We start from the raw sequence: 15533 nt of genomic DNA, 5'->3' as shown, positions 1-15533 counted from the left end.
AGAAATTCCTCTTCTTCCTCCCAGTCTGACTCATCGGAGGCCACTGAAGAATGCAGGGACGGAGGTGGAAGGCTAGGAGTCATCTCTCTGGAATCCTCCTGGGGTTGCAAATGGTGGGTCTTGCGAGTGCGCTTGCCACCTTTTCGCATGCCTGCCTCAATGCCCTGGGAAATGGCCCTGTTAATTATTTCCTGCATTTCAGTGGATAGGTTAGGCCCTTGGTCCTCAATGGGGCGAACCCTTTGAGTGGGCCCGGGGATCGGCTGTTGAGGGGCTAAGGGCCCCATTGGAGCTGGTCCCTCCTCCATATCAGAGGGACAGGCAAAGAGATCAGCCTGATCAGCCATGGAATGGCCTGGAGAAGTTGCCATAGCCAGGGAATCCCCTTCCTCTTCACTATCAGAAATGGGGCCTCCCTGGGCTGGAGGAATTTCCCTGGAGGGCTCCCCAGGAGACACCGAAAGGGAAGATTGGGCCTGCTGTTGGGCTTTGGAAGACTGTTTTTCTAAGGCCTTCTGTCGCCTTAATGCATCTTTGTCTAGGCCTGAGCCCTGCTTGGGGCCATGCCTGGAGTAAGGCTTACTCCCTCTAATGGCCTCCCTGGCAGCTTTCCCGGCCTGTCTTACAGGGGCTCTGGAAGAGACACCCTCAGAAGTCTCAGGGGCCTGATCTGCCATGGTAACAATCACTGGTTGGGACAGTAGGGGGATGGGAAAACCACCACTCACCACCTCCAGAAAGCCCACCGCAGCACGATGCTCCTGAGGAGACAGAGAAACTGCAAGGCCTGAAGTAGCTTGGAATCTTTTAGGCGCGAGCAGAATTCGCTCCCAGCACCTGCAGGAGAGTAAAGGAGGCGACCCAGCAGGCCACAATCCCACGCCGCTATCACTTGCTTGGATTGGGGCCCAGGTCGCCGGTCACACCGGGCAAGTCTGACTCCACGCGGCTCCTGCAAAGAGCCAGGCACCAGGCAGCTGCGGCAAAAAACTTTTAAAAGTAAAGCCGGAAGATTGCGCAATCCAAAATGGCGGCCGGAACTCACCGGAGCTTTTCGCACCAAATTTAAAGAGGGAAGAAGCCAAAATGGCTGCCCTGGGAGCCCACGCAGCAATTTGACTTGCTAGAAGCACAAACTGCAACGGAGGGCTTCCAGTGGGAATCGGCCCCCAGTAGGGGTGCCCCAACAGCGCTGGCGTCGGCACTCCGACCCACACGCTTCCCCCAACAGCTGCCTGCGGCTTCTAGGAGCCAGAGCAAAGCCCCGGACTCCAGGAGAGCCGAAAGGGTGAGAAAAACCCAATTAAAAAGGGAAAAAAACAAACTTAAATTTAACTCACCAGCCTGCTCTAAAAATCCTTAAATATGCTGTTTTAAAAAATTATTCTTCCTCTGGAGAGTCCAAGGAATCAATCTTAGAACTGGAGAAAATCTTAAAGCGCGTCTACTGGGCTAGCTGAATTGAAAAAATCTGGGGAGAGTCGGCACCAGAGGCGTGGCTTAAAGTTTCAATTCAGTTCTGGGCAGATTGGCTGTGTTTAACCCTTCTTTGGACTCTCCAGAGCAGCGCCCTGGAAAAAGTAACTCCACTCCCTTTGCTTCAGGCTGCACATCAACACCAAAGCTTTCAAGGTAACTGCATCATGGGTTGTGCATCTTGAGGGTCAGGGGCAGCAGTCCCCAACTTTTCTGGCTCGGCAGCCCGGGGAGAGGGTGGGGAGGAGGAAGATAGTTCTGTGTGAGTGGCAGGTGGGCACACGCAAGCACATTCGGATGAGCAGTGGGTGCTGAAGCAAAGGGAGCTTTGCACGTGAGTGCTTGGGTGAGGGAAACTTCGCGTGCAAGAGCAAGCAGCCGCCACTCTCGCAAAAGAGCTTCGCACCGGTGCATGCGCTTGTCTGCCGCCTGTGCAGTCCAATTCTAAACAGGTGCAGACCATGCCCTGGGGGTTGGGGACCACTTAGTTAGGGAGACGGCCACATCTCTGGACACGTACCAAAGGTGCTTTTTCAAAACACAACTCTTATCTTGGGTTTTTTCCCACCTGAAAACATTTTACTTCTCATCCAAGAAGCTTCTTCAATTCTCTCAGTTGAGAAGCAAAACATTTTCAGGGGGGAAAAAAGACCCAAGAAAAGTCCACTTTTGAAAAAGCATATTTGAGACAAGTGTGACCTGGATGGTGGAGAAGCTCCGTAGACACCCATGGACAAGGGCCCTAAACGTTGCGATAGGCATCCCAGGAGGCACCCTTGGGAAAAGGAGGCGAGACACAGAAGACCCAAGACGTTTTAGGCTACGCAGGGAGTCCTTGGGACCAGAATTGCAGCTGCTAAGCAGGATAATTGTCAAGCATGCCTGATTTTTACGATCTTTCAGCCACAGTTGTTAAGCAAATCACTGCAAATCACTGCAGCAGATCATGTGGTCATTAAGTGAATCTGACTTCTCCCATTTGCTGGTCAGAAGCCAGCTAGCAAGGTCCCAAATGGCAATTTCACGACCCCCCAGGATGCTACAACATGCTTGAATATTGATCATGTGACTGAGAGGATGCTGCAAAGGTCGTAAATGTGAGGACCGGTCCTTAGTCACTTTTTTCTTTGAACTTTCGCCAAATGGATGGTTGTTACGTCAAGGACTCCTTATATCCAGAAGATACTAGCACATCCTGAGCTTCCTCCAAGAATTCACACAAGGGAGAAAGTAACGAACCAGAAACAGAAAAGCAGACAGGCGCCAATCAAGGGAAATAAACGGGCCAAAGGATCGTGAAGAGCTTCTCGCCTCCCAAGTCTTTGGGCTACAAGACGGTGGTGGAGACATGGGTCAGAATGGGGGGAGCTCATTGGGGATAGAAAATGGCCTACAATGCAGCAGAAAGAATGCCTGCCCTCTGCATAAGCCCCAGAGACCACTCTCCACAGCAGATGGACAAACAGATGGACAGACAACCTGGAAGGAAGAAGTTAACAGTGACAATCTAAGAGGAAAGTCTACAGGCTGGAAAGAAGAAAACCACAGCAAGCCTGAAAGCATTGATAATCACACCCACCCACCCTCCAGAGAGGACCATCTTCTCAGGTGGGGGGAGTGAGAAGATGCAGCCCTCCACACCCCCAGCAACTGGAGTGGAACACAGGTAGTCCTCAACTTATGACCACAACACAGCGTAACATTTCTGCTGCTAAGCGAGACAGTGGCGAAGGGAGTTTTGCCCCATTTTACAGCCTTTCTTGTCACCATTGTTCACTGAATTCCTGCAGCTGTTGAGGTGGCAACACCGTTGTTAAGTGAATCTGGCTTCTGGCTGGTCAGAAGGCCACCAAAGAGGGACCACGTGATTCCCCCTGGGACACTGCAACCATCCTAAATAGGAACCATTTGCCAAGCGTCTGAATTTCGATCCCATCGCCCTGGGAATGCTGTGATGGTTGTTAAGTCGCAAGTCCCGTTTTTCAATGCTGTCGAAACCTTTGTGGCTAAACAAATGGTCATAAGCTGAGGACTGCCTGTATTCAGGATTGTACTGCCCACCTAAAGGAGGATTTTATGAGTTGAAATGACAGCAAACTGGTCTTAGTTTTAACAACCCAGGAACCAGCTCGCGGTTTGAGCCCAGAGACCCGGGGGGGGGGGGGGGAATACAGGGACATAAAATGCAGGCAGGATTTGAACCGTCTTCGGTGTTCTCGCATCTCTGGGCCTGAAAAACAATGTGGTTCTGTCCAATAAGATACTCACCCATGCTCGGCAGAACATGCATCTCGCCTTTGTCCGAGAGGTCCGGGCCCTCCAGGTTCCGTTCCAGATCTCGCTTCCCTTGGGACCTGAAGGATGTCTGAGCGACTTCATCATCTGTTAACCAAAGAGAAGGTGACAGTCGTAGTTTGTTTGGGACTTTCCTCCGCATCCTGCATGCATCCCGCCAAGTCAACTGAGGTTCTTCTGAACTCATTTCCCTTGCTAAGTGAGACGTTTCTTCAGGGAGTTCAGCCCCATTTTACAACCTTCCTTGCTGCAGTTGTTAAGTGAATCACTGCAGTTGTTAAATTAGTCACATGGCTTTTAAGTGAATTGGGCTTCCCTGTTGATTTCGCTCTTCGGAAGGTTGCAAAAGGAGATCACGTGAGCCTGGGAGACACTGCAACCGTCAGGCTGTGATGAAGCTGACCGGCTGTTTTCAGTTTGCTGCAAGGAGGCAAATCGCTGGGAGGCAGAGGCAGATTTTTTTTTTCTTATTTTCCTTCCCAAAAGCTAGGTACACCTTATAGTCTGGAGCGTCTTATAGTCCAAAAAATACAGCAAATGGTTGTAACTCAAGGGCTACCTTTATTCAACTATGTCGATATATTTTGCATTCTGTTTTTCTGACGGATGAAAATTGGATGCTGTTGTAACTTCAAACGGACATTAAGTGAACATTAAGTAAATAAAAGACTACCTGTATTTAATTATAGGTAATACTCAACGTATGACCACAATTGAGCCCCAAATTTATGTTGGTTAAGTGAAACACTGGTTGAGTGAGCTTTTTTCTTGCCAGTGTTGTTAAGTGAATCACGGCAGTTGTTAGTCACATGGTTGTTAAGTGAATTGGGCTTCCCTGTTGAGTTTGCTCTTTGGAAGGTCGTAAAAGGAGATTATCTGACTTAGGGTCACTGTGACGGTCGTAAATATGAACCAGTTGTCAAGGGTCTAAATTTTGATCCTGTGAGCAAGAGGGTGCTACAACAGTCATTAAGTGCGAAAAACAATCCTAAGTCGTTTTTTCACTGCAGCTGTAACTTTGAATGATCACTAAATGAACTGCTGTTAAGTGTACAATTACCTGTATTGTAATATATTTTCCATTCAATGTTTTTCTACAATGGAAAGCATGATTTCTTTCTCATATCTTTTCTTTAATTCTCATGTATCCAGAATTCCCATGACTCGCAACATTTTGATCAGCGAGGGAAATCCCCCCAAAAATATTTTATTTGGCATTCGGCGAGATTCTTTTTGGCACAAAGCCCCTTTTGGGGCCTGCAGGCCTCGAAAAAAATGTGTCAAATTTCCAGACGTGGTTATTTGCCACTTACCGATGCCAGATGCTTGTGGGACCCTCCGTCCTTCCCCATGTTCCCCTTCTCGACCTCCTTGCACATGACCTCCTTCTCCCGGTGGGGAGGAGAGGCAGGGTCTGAAAACCAGGATTTCTGTGTTGGATGACATAACAGAGAGGTTGTGATGACCCGGGACAAGGCACAAAGGCCAGACAGACAGCTGAGAGTTTAAACTTCCCTTTAATACTCCAACTTTTCCCCCAACGCTCCGTTATGCAAGTTCCAGAGCAAAGAGTGCACAGAGAAAGAGACAGAGACAGAGAGAGAGAGAGAGAGACTTGTCCTGCTCGTCCTGCTCCTCCCAGCATTTCTTCGAGGCCAACAAGGCTGCCCTCTCGACCTCCGTAGGCCTCAGCTCCAGCTTGGCCTCCTCCACGGATTCAGACTCCAACAGGAACATTTCAGGGGTTTTCGCTGGAGAATCAGGCCCTGGCAAGACTTCATGGCTTCACTCAATTATAAAATTCACAGCAGATATTCTTTTATGGGTATTCCCCGACTTACAACCCCAATTCAAGCAAAACCTCCGTGGATAAGCATGTTAAGTGAGCTTTGCGCCAGTTTACAAACTTACTTGACACAATTGTTAAACGAATTACTTAAGCAGTGATTAAGAGTCATACAGTTAAGTGAATCTGCCTTCCCAGTTGACTTTGTTGGCCACAAAAGCGGATCACGTGACCCTGAGACACGGTAACCGCCATAAATATGAGTCAGACCCCGGGGATATTATGACAATAGGGTGAGTTATTATTGTGAGTTCCTTTTTCCAGTGCCATCGTAACTTTGAACAGTCACTAAATGAAGGATTGTAAGTTGAGAACTGCCTGTAGATGCCAGTTTGAGGTAAAACCCTTATAAATTTTGGTCCCAGGACCACAAACCAGGTGCCGAGTGCCAAGCATGCAATTGTGCATGCGATTGTGTGTGTCTGACTGACCATCAAAACCAGGTTGTTAGTATCCTTTGGCGAGCCTGCCATTACTTCGCACAGTCACTAAGCAACTGGTCAGAAGTAGAGGACTACCCATACTTAACAATCCTACTTCCTATTTTGCACTCTGTGAGCTCTGTTGTGTTGAGAGGCTAGCTTAGGAATTCTGGGAGTTGAAGTCCACAAAGTTGCCGGGTTTGAAGACTCTTGATTTTAACCCCTTCCTCCTTACCTGGGCTGGGTTCCGAAGGTATCACCCTGTCCGTCGTGGCTGCCTCCTCTTCCTCAGCACAGGGACGTTCCCCTTGTTCGATCCGGGACAGAAGATCTGGTTTAGCAATGGCATAGTCTGTTGGACAAAAGAGCATATCCTTCGCAAGATAAGCTTGATTGATATGGAAAATACAGGCAGTCCTTGACTTATGACCACAATCGAGCCCAACATTTCTGCTGTTAAGTGAGACGTTTAGTTCAGTCCAGTGACTTTTGCCCCATTTCACAACCTTTTGCAACAACACAATTGTTGCAAAAGTAATTAACCAAAATAAAATTAGTAACCCAGTTGTTAAGTGTACCTGGCTTCCCCATTGATTTTGCTCAAGATTGCAAAAGGGGATGATGTGACCTTGGGACACAATAACTTTTTGTTGTTGAAATGTGGTTTTATACAACTACAGTAGTATTCAAGCTAATAGACGGCAGTGTTTACAAGTTTGCATCTATGCTCTTTTGTTCTAAGTAGTCTTTCTTGTTTTCCCCAACAGTTAAAAACAGATGAGCAGTAAAGCGCATGGTGATGGTGCTCTTCATTTTCTCTGCTGACGTTTATAAACAGAATTCCTAACATCAATGGTCGTAAGTATGAGTCAATTGCCAAGCATCTGGATTTTGATCACGTAACCTTGGGGATGTTGCAAAGGTTGAAGTGTGAAAAACATTCACAAGACCATTTTTTTCCAGTGCCGTTGTAACTTTGAATGGTTACTAAATGAACTGCTGTAAGTTGATAACTAGCTGTACTTCAGCCATCTACCCTGTTTAGATGCCAAATCTCTTAAGAGCCCATTTTTAGACCCCCGGGGGGGGGGGGGCTGCTTTTAAAAATAAGATGGGGCCGGCAGCACTTCACTTCCATTAAAAAAATATAGGTAGTCCTTGACTTACAACCACAATGCAGCCCAAAATTTATGTTGCTAAGCAAGTGAGTTTTGCCCCATTTTATGACCGTCCTTGCCACAATTGTTAAGAGTACCACTCCCGTTGTTAATTTAGGAATATGGTTGTTAAGTGAAGCTGGCTTCTTCATTGACTTCGTTTGTCAGAAGGCTGCAAAAGGGGATCATGTGACCCCAGAACACGTCAAAAATACCTGAGAGGATCCAAATTTTGATCAGGCAACCATGGGGACGCTGCAAGTATGAAAAATGATCCCAAGTCTTTTTTTTTCAGGGATGTCGTAGCTTTGAACAGTCACTAAATGAACTGTTATTAAGTCAAGGACTAGCTGTAAAATAAAATCTAACCCTACAAGAAAATCTGATAGGAACTGAGAAGATTGTTCAGGTACACGGATATCCCTCCCTTCCTATCGTCTTACAGGAGAATGAGCGGCAGTAACTAGAGTGCAGTGGTTAGAGTTCAGTACTGCAGGCTACTCCTGCTGACCGCCGGCTGCCAGCAGTTTGGCAGATCGATTCTCACTGGCTCCAGGTTGAGTCAGCCTTCCGAGGTGGGTGAAATGAGGACCCAGATTGTTGGGGGCAAGAGGCTGGCTCTGTAAACCACTTAGAGAGGGCTGTAAAAGCACTGTGAAGAGGTATATGAATCTGCTATTGCTATTGCTACAAATCCCTCTGTGGCTATACCAAAAATTACCATTACAAAATTGTATTCAATTACAAAAATGTCGAGATGTTAAAATTATTTCCGATGGGCAAGTACAATTCTCGCTTGTCAAACTTCACATTAAGCTCCGTTCCCCCCTAACAGGTCCTCCTGATTTACAAGTTTCTCAACAAACTTGAGAGTCGAACAACCCTTGGTCTAAATGAGAAAACCCAGGATGGTGCTTCAAAAGGAAACTGAAAGCAAACAGAAGAAGTGGACAAACAGGATTAGAAATCACAGCAATGTTCCCCCAATGTTCTCCTGAGGAACTTCCAGGGACCAATTTTGAAGGAGGCCACTATCTAGACCAGGGCTCTACAACCTTAGCTACTTTTGGACCTCAACTCTCAGAATTCCCCAGGGAATTCTGGGTATTGAAGTCCACAAGTCTTAAAATTGACTAGGTTGGAGACCTCTGAACTAGACAGTTCCTCAATGCTCATCAAAGAAGCCAAGTTTCATGTTTTCAACCCATGAGGAGCAAAAGCTGATTTTTTGTTTTACCCAAGGAGACCAGCGACTCGTAGTTACTCTTCATCACATTCTTGTAGAGTTCCTTCTGCCATTCCTCCAGGTTGCCCCACTCCTGCTCCGAGAAGTAGACACCGTTGTCTTCAAAAGTCATGGGCACCTGAAAGTACATCAATTAATGGGGTTTGGATCTTCTAGAAGGAGCTGTTGGTGCTGGGCTCCAAAACTGGCATTGTTTGGAGTGAGAGGTGGCCCATATCTCCTCCATCTCAACTAAAAGGATGGGAGGTACATATAGGAGAACGTCTTGTCAGATGGAGGAATCTGATATCCCTTGCAGGCACAAATTCATCAGATATTCAGGTGCCACTAAGTCTACTTAGCAGTGACGTTCAGAAGCTCCTGAAGTATTTCGGGTGGAGCAGACCTCAACTCGAGATCAATGAAGGGATGAGAGTGAACGTCGCACCAGCCAACATCTCAAACACACAACTTGTTAGATTGGGCAAAAGCCACCAGGAACAGAGGGACCGCCAATTTGCTCCCCTCTGTTCCACTTGAGAATGACTCTTAAAAACACCACAATTGAGAATGTCAGCTAGAACACGGATGCTGGGACACGTCACATGTAAAGAGCTTAATGTGTGTTTGGAGTTTGGGATTCCCACGAAGGGCAAGTTCAGCCATTACAACCGATACTCTCGATTTACAGCTTGGAATTTTGGGTTTAATCCAGCCAACTGTGGTTTATTCCAGCAATCATCATCTTCTTTTAACGACCCCATAATCTCTTACGGGGTGGAGTCTGGGCAACTGAATGGAGCTAGCAGGGCCAGATGCCTTTCCTGTTGCCAATGCGGAGTTATATTCAGCAGATAACATTCTCATCATGCCCCGAGAGAGAAATTATCTGCCTCTACCTAGGATCCAACTCACAGCAGTCTGATTGTGAGGCAAGAGCTCCACCTCTAGGCCACTGTACCACTTTGTGGCTTATTCCAACAATCTAGTTTTAAAACAAGCCTGGCTTAGCATGACATATAGACAGCAGCCCAGGCCGATATGCAAGAGATGGGCTGGGCCTGCTTTGTCCCAGAATCCGCAAATGGAAAGAGGCCATTTTGTTTTGGGGTCCAAACAGTGTCCCCCCCCCCCACCCATGATTAAGACTCATAGTTAAATTCCACCAGAGGCAGTTGGATATCTTAAAAAAACCCAGTTTTCGAGTCACATTTAACTAAACCCTGGCAGAACAAGTACTGAATATAAATTAGAAGTAAACCTCACACTCCCTCGCACTGATGATGTTACCTGATTACTGTCTGCAAGAAACCCATCCAGTTCAGGGAGCACCAGTTCTCCTCCCCCTCCCCCTCCCCTTCTTCTTCATTCTCTTCCTCCTCTCCACAACGCCCCTTCCTTCTAAAACTGATGATGACCTAGCTAGGTCACGAGACGTCTGCAAGAAAACCAGCAAGCTCAGAAAGTACCTAGGACCTCATAGTCCTCCTCCTCCATCTATTCTACACCCCTCCCCACTTTCTAGCATTGAAATTGTTACCTAGTTGGGTCATGAAACATCTGCAAGAGAAACTACCAAGTTCAGAGAGCACCAAGTGCCTCAAAGTCATTGTCTTCCTCCTCCTCCTCCTCCTCCTCCTCTTCTATCCAACCCCCCCATCAGCCATATTCCTCTTGGATCCTTGGCCTGCCACACTTTCTATTATTCTACTATGCCTTTTCTAATGTGGGGGAAAAGGAGGGGGGATGGTACGGAGTGAGATGCGATGTAGTCAAAACAAAATTCCTTTCCCAAAAGCCAAGGTCATCCTTTGTCTCTGCACTGCTGCATCTGACTGGAACTGGGTGGGTGGAAGCTGCCAGCGTGGCAGTGGGAGATGGGACCGTGGGATGGGCTTGTGGGTGTGGGGGGAAAGATCTTGAACTTTCAACTGGGGGGGGAGAAACCTGGAAGCTTTCAGATATGGCTCTTTCAATACATTGGAACTTTGAGCAATACTTGTCTTGGTCTCTGATTTAATTTTGGATGCTATTTGGAACCCGGACTACCCCCCTTTCTTCTAACACCAATATTATCTAGTTGAGTCATGAAACCCTGAGCTCAGGAAGCATCAAGGACACCCTTATCTCAATTCCTCTAACACCCTCCAAATTAAGAAGGTCTCCCATGACTGCAAACCCTGCAAGGAAATCCAAGCAGCTCCTCTGACCTTGGGCGTTTCTCCCTTGGATCCCGGGGGAAGTCTGAGGATCCAGAAGTTCTGGTTCTTCAGGAGGTTCTCCATGTTCTCCAGCCTCCTCTGGAGCAGCCCGTATTCCTGGATCAGGGTGCCCAGAGCGGTCAACTTGCATTCCATCTGGTTGCCGAAGTCCACCACAGCATTCTCACAATCCACATATTTTTTCTCGTTGGTCATCACACGGCGCTCCAGGTTCAGCAACCGACTGGCATGAGCGTCAACCTTCCTCTCTACCGCTTGGATGGCGGCCACGACGGTCCAGAGAGAAAGCTCGGCCATGTTTTGCTTGACCTCCCGGTCAAAAGTCTGCTCGGGAGGAAGAGGGACTTGCTGGCGGGACTCCATCTTCCAATCTGGGAATTCTTTATTGACAAAGAGAGAAAAGCTGCTTAAAGAGTAGCAAAAGGAGGTAATATTGGTTGCCGTGTGGGGTCCTTGGTTATTGTTGAGTCGCTGGGCCAGGCGTTTTTTCCCCGTGATGTTTCGTCACAGAACTAGGGAACATCATCAGTGCTCAGAGCAAGCCGAGTTTGTTCGTTTAAAAATAAATTAATAAGAACTCACTGTTTCCTAAAACTGATGTTACCTAGTTGGGTCATGAAACGTCTGCAAGGAAGCAAACAAGCTCAAGAAGCACCAAAGTCCCCCACAGTCCTCCTCCACCACTCTGCAACCCCTCCCTTCTAGTCCTCTCCACCCTCCTCCTCTCCAACACCCCTAGCACTGATAATGTTTCCTAGTTGGGTCAAGAAATATCTGCAAAAAAACAAAAAAGCTCAGAGTGGACCAAGGACTCTACAGTGCTTTTCCCCCTCTTCCTCCTCCTGTCCACAAAGCCCACTCCCTTCCACCACGGCTGATGTCACCTAACTGGATCACGAAAGGTCTGAAAGAAAACCACCAAGGCCAGAGAGGAGCAAGGGTCCCCAAACCTGCTTCAGGTTGGACTAGAAGACCTCCGAGGTCCCTTCCAACTCTGTTATTCTGAATGGTATTGGTCTCATGGGGGGAGGGGGGTTTGGGGGTTGGACTAGAAGACCTTCAAGATTGCTTCCAACTTCGTTATTCTCTGTAGCAGGGGGTTGGACTAGAAGACCTCCAAGGTCCCTTCCAACTCTATTCAGAGAGCGAGTGAGACAGACAGACAGACAGACAAGCATATAAAACATAATATCCAACAGTATTTTTTCCCTGTTTGTGCTGTAGTTATTTGCATTTCATCATTTAGTTTTAAAAGAAACCACTTTCCTGGTAAGAGACGAAAATTTAAATTATTGAGCGCTTTCTTGTTCCCTTTTGTCTACATTCATTAGCAGATAGCTAATGTCCTCGATTTAAGATGGTTCACTTAACGACCATTGGAAGGTACAACAGTGCTGAAAAAAGCCACTATTTTTCACACTTATGACCATCAAAATTAACATGCTATGTATGACAGTCTCAGGGTCCCAAGGGGTGGGGTGGGGTGGGGTGGGGTGGGGTCACACGATCCTGCCAACCAACTTGTATTTATGACTGTCGCAGGGACCCAGAGATGGGTTGGCCATGCGATTCTCCTTTCCCGATCTTCCAACTGCAGAAATCCACAGGGATTCACTTAACAACGAACTTTGCAAAGGCAGTGATTCGCTTAACAGCCCTGGCAAGAATAGTCATAAAATGGGGAAAGAACTATACTTTTGCTCAGAAATAGAAATCCGAGGTTCAATTGTGGTCATAAGTCAAGGACTATCTATACCGCAAGGATAACATCTTAATTGAGTTTGAATTTTTGTATTTTCCCCCCTTAAAATAGCTGGCATATCCATAATATTCAAATAATCCATAGCCCCGGTAGGGATAAATTTAAACATTTCATAGATTAACAGAGTTGGAAGAGACCTTGGAGGTCACCTAGTGCAACCCTCCCCCACCCAAGCAAGAAACTCAACACTGTTTTGGACAAAGGGCAGAAAACAGTGATAAAGCTGCCACAATTTCATGAAATTAATTTGAATTTCTTAGGATAATTTACTCCAGAATAGAAATAAAGATATATTTTTTTCATTCTGACTCATTGTGATGTATAACAATAACACACACACACACACACACAAGATAATTTGAACTCTGTGCCACAAAATATAAATGTACAAAAGCAGGAGGCGAAATATAACTTGTTTAGTGACTGTTTCAAGCTGAAAAATGTGACTTATCGCCCTGTTTCATAGTTATGACCTGACGGTCACATGATCCCCTTTTGCGGCCTTCTGACCAGGTGATGAACTTATCAACAGCAAGTTGCTTACCGACAGAGGCCAGCATCAAGCCAAGTCGTCAAATGGGACCAAACACACTTAACGATGAAAATTTTGGGATCCTTTGGGGGTTTTAATATCAAGAGCCTCAGAAGAGACACTTCATAAAATTCAGCTTTTATTATTCCTATATAAGTAGTCCTCGACTTACAATAGTTTGATTAGTGATCGTTCCAAGGTTTAACAGCAGTGGGAAAAAATGGAGTGTATGACCTGTTTTTCACACTGCTGCAGCCTCCGTCATGGCCACGGGGTTCAAAATTCAGATGCTCAGCAACCGATTCATATTTATGACAGTTTCTCTTTTGCGACCTTCGGACAAGCAAAGCCAAGGGGGAAGACGGATTAGCCGAACAACCTAACTTAGCAACTGCAGTGATTCCCTGAATGACAGGGGCAAGGAAGGTTGCGAACATGGGGCGAAGCTCGCTTCCCAACCGTCTCGCTTAGTGACGGTTGGGCTCCATCATGGTCGTAAGACGAGGACTCGCTCTGTTCCTACTTTTAAGTGAAGTTTAAAGACCGTTGGGTAAGAAAGAGTGAAATTAGTGTGGCTTTTTCTTGTTGTTTTACCTGAAATAATATACGGCCGACAAAAAATCTCCAAATTGTGTTAACAGTTTTCACTGTCCCATAACACAACTGTGTTCTTTTACACAACTGCCTTGCCAGAAAGGAAGAGCTGAGACAGAGAGGCTCCTTCCATCATCTCTCGCTTGAGGGCAACTATGGGGCTGGCTTGACCCAGGTCCTTGATGAGCGACGTTCACCTGGTCGCTGTAAGGATGAGGAAGCGGGGTGTGAGAAGCAACAATGTACAACGAAGACTCATTTCTATATTATATCCCACCTGCGGACCAGTATATTTAAAAATAACACAAGACAGCAACAGGGCTTAATGTTACTTCTGTTTTCCCCACAACAATACTGTGAGGTGGGCGGGATTGAGAGGGAAGGACTGACCCAAAGTCACCCAGCTGATTTTCATGTCCAAGGCAGGACTAGAACTCACTGTCACCTGGTGATTGGCCCAAAGTCACCCAGCCCAATTTCAGGCGTAAGGCGGGACTGGAACTCACTGTCACCTGGTGATTGGCCCAAAGTCACCCAGCCCAATTTCAGGCGTAAGGCGGGACTGGAACTCACTGTCACCTGGTGATTGGCCCAAAGTCACCCAGCCCAATTTCAGGCGTAAGGCGGGACTGGAACTCACTGTCTCCTGGTGATTGGCCCAAAGTCACCCAGCCCAATTTCAGGCGTAAGGCGGGACTGGAACTCACTGTCTCCTGGTGATTGGCTCAAAGTCACCCAGCCCAATTTCAGGCGTAAGGCGGGACTGGAACTCACTGTCTCCTGGTGATTGGCCCAAAGTCACCCAATTGGCTCTCAGGTCTAAGGAAGAACTAGAACTCACCGACTCCTGGTGATTGGCCCAAAGTCATCCACTTGGCTTTCAGGCCTAAGGCAGGACTAGAACTCACTGTCTCCTGGTGATTGGCTCAAAGTCGCCCAACTGGCTCTCAGACCTAAGGAAGAACTAGAACTCCCAGTCTCCTGGTGATTGGCCCAAAGTCACCCAGCTGCCCTTCCCACCTAAGCCAGCACTAGAACTCACAGCCGCCCCTCCCCATGGAGAACAGCAACCAGGATATGGAGCTACCCCTCCCCCACCACCCAAGAACCTCCCTCCAGAACTACTACTCCCATCATCCCCAACCGCGGAAGACCAAGCCTTCATAGTCCTTCAGCACCCATTTCTAGGGTGCCAATCAAGCCCCCTCCCACAGGGGGAGGAGGCTCCCTCTGGGCCAGAACTATAAAATCCATCATCCCCAACTGGGACAGGCCAAGCATTGCTAGGCCCTTCAAGATTACTTCCCAGTTTAGGGGAGGGTCCCCCTGGGACCGAACTACAATATCCATCATCCTCCAACTGAGATAGGCCAGGCGTGGCTAGGCCTTTAGGACTTCCAGCCCCACCCCCCACTTCTGAAGAGCCAGCAAAAACGCTCCGCAGTGGAGGGGGGCAGAACTACAACTCCCATCATCCCCCAACGGGAGCAAACCAGGCCTCGCTAGGCCTTGAGGACCACCCCATCCGCATCCCCACTCCCCACTTTTGCGGGGAGCCAGAAACCCCCCAGCCCAAAGGGGCGGGTCCCCCAGGGGGTCAAAGGTCAGCCGAGGGAACCCCCTCCCTCCCTCCCTGTAAGTCGACCCCCCCTCCCACCCGGCCTTTGTTCCCCAGCGAGGAGAAGGGAGGGGCAGCCCACCCACCCCTTCTCCCAAACAGGCCCCTCCCCTCAGTTTCCAACCGGTGGGGGGCCGCCGTAGAGGGAGGGGGCGCGGTGGCGGCGGGACGGGGGGATGAGTCGCGCTTACCCACCGGAGACGTCGAGCGAGCGATGAGCGGCGAGCGGCGCGCATGCGCGGAGCCGGGGCCTTGAGAGGGAGGGAGGGAGGGAGGGGTGGGGAGGACGCTTTCCTTGAGCGACCGGAGAGAGAGAGAAAGAGAGAGGGAGGGAGAAGAAGAGAGAGCGCATGCGCGGCGAAAGGACATTGTTGGTTTTTTTTT

General features: G+C 48.1%; 1 protein-coding gene across 5 annotated transcripts in view; it reads right to left on the bottom strand.

Annotated features, from left to right (window-relative positions):
• Positions 1-15456, bottom strand: part of LOC309401190 (zinc finger protein 783-like) — a 27949-nt gene extending 12493 nt beyond the window's left edge. The window contains exons 1-8 of one of the 5 annotated variants that reach the window (XM_081970248.1): positions 15345-15456; positions 14373-14484; positions 13532-13735; positions 10632-11023; positions 8434-8560; positions 6275-6391; positions 5085-5201; positions 3745-3858 (exon numbers count right to left, since the gene is read on the bottom strand). In XM_081970248.1, the coding sequence (XP_081826374.1) occupies positions 3745-3858; positions 5085-5201; positions 6275-6391; positions 8434-8560; positions 10632-11006 (850 nt within the window). In that variant the 5' untranslated portion in view covers positions 11007-11023; positions 13532-13735; positions 14373-14484; positions 15345-15456. Of the gene's footprint in view, positions 1-3744; positions 3859-5084; positions 5202-6274; positions 6392-8433; positions 8561-10631; positions 11024-13531; positions 13736-14372; positions 15021-15340 lie in introns of those variants that run through there. The other 4 variants (XM_081970247.1, XM_081970249.1, XM_081970250.1 and 1 more) reach the window with 4 other exon arrangements.
• Between the last annotated feature and the right edge of the window lie 77 nt (positions 15457-15533).

The sequence above is a fragment of the Natrix helvetica genome (genome assembly GCF_964273705.1).
Source record: "Natrix helvetica genome assembly, chromosome: Z".
Lineage (NCBI taxonomy): Eukaryota > Metazoa > Chordata > Lepidosauria > Squamata > Natricidae > Natrix > Natrix helvetica.
The sequence above is the reverse complement of the archived record's forward strand: the minus strand, read 5'-3'. Positions and strand labels throughout refer to the sequence as shown.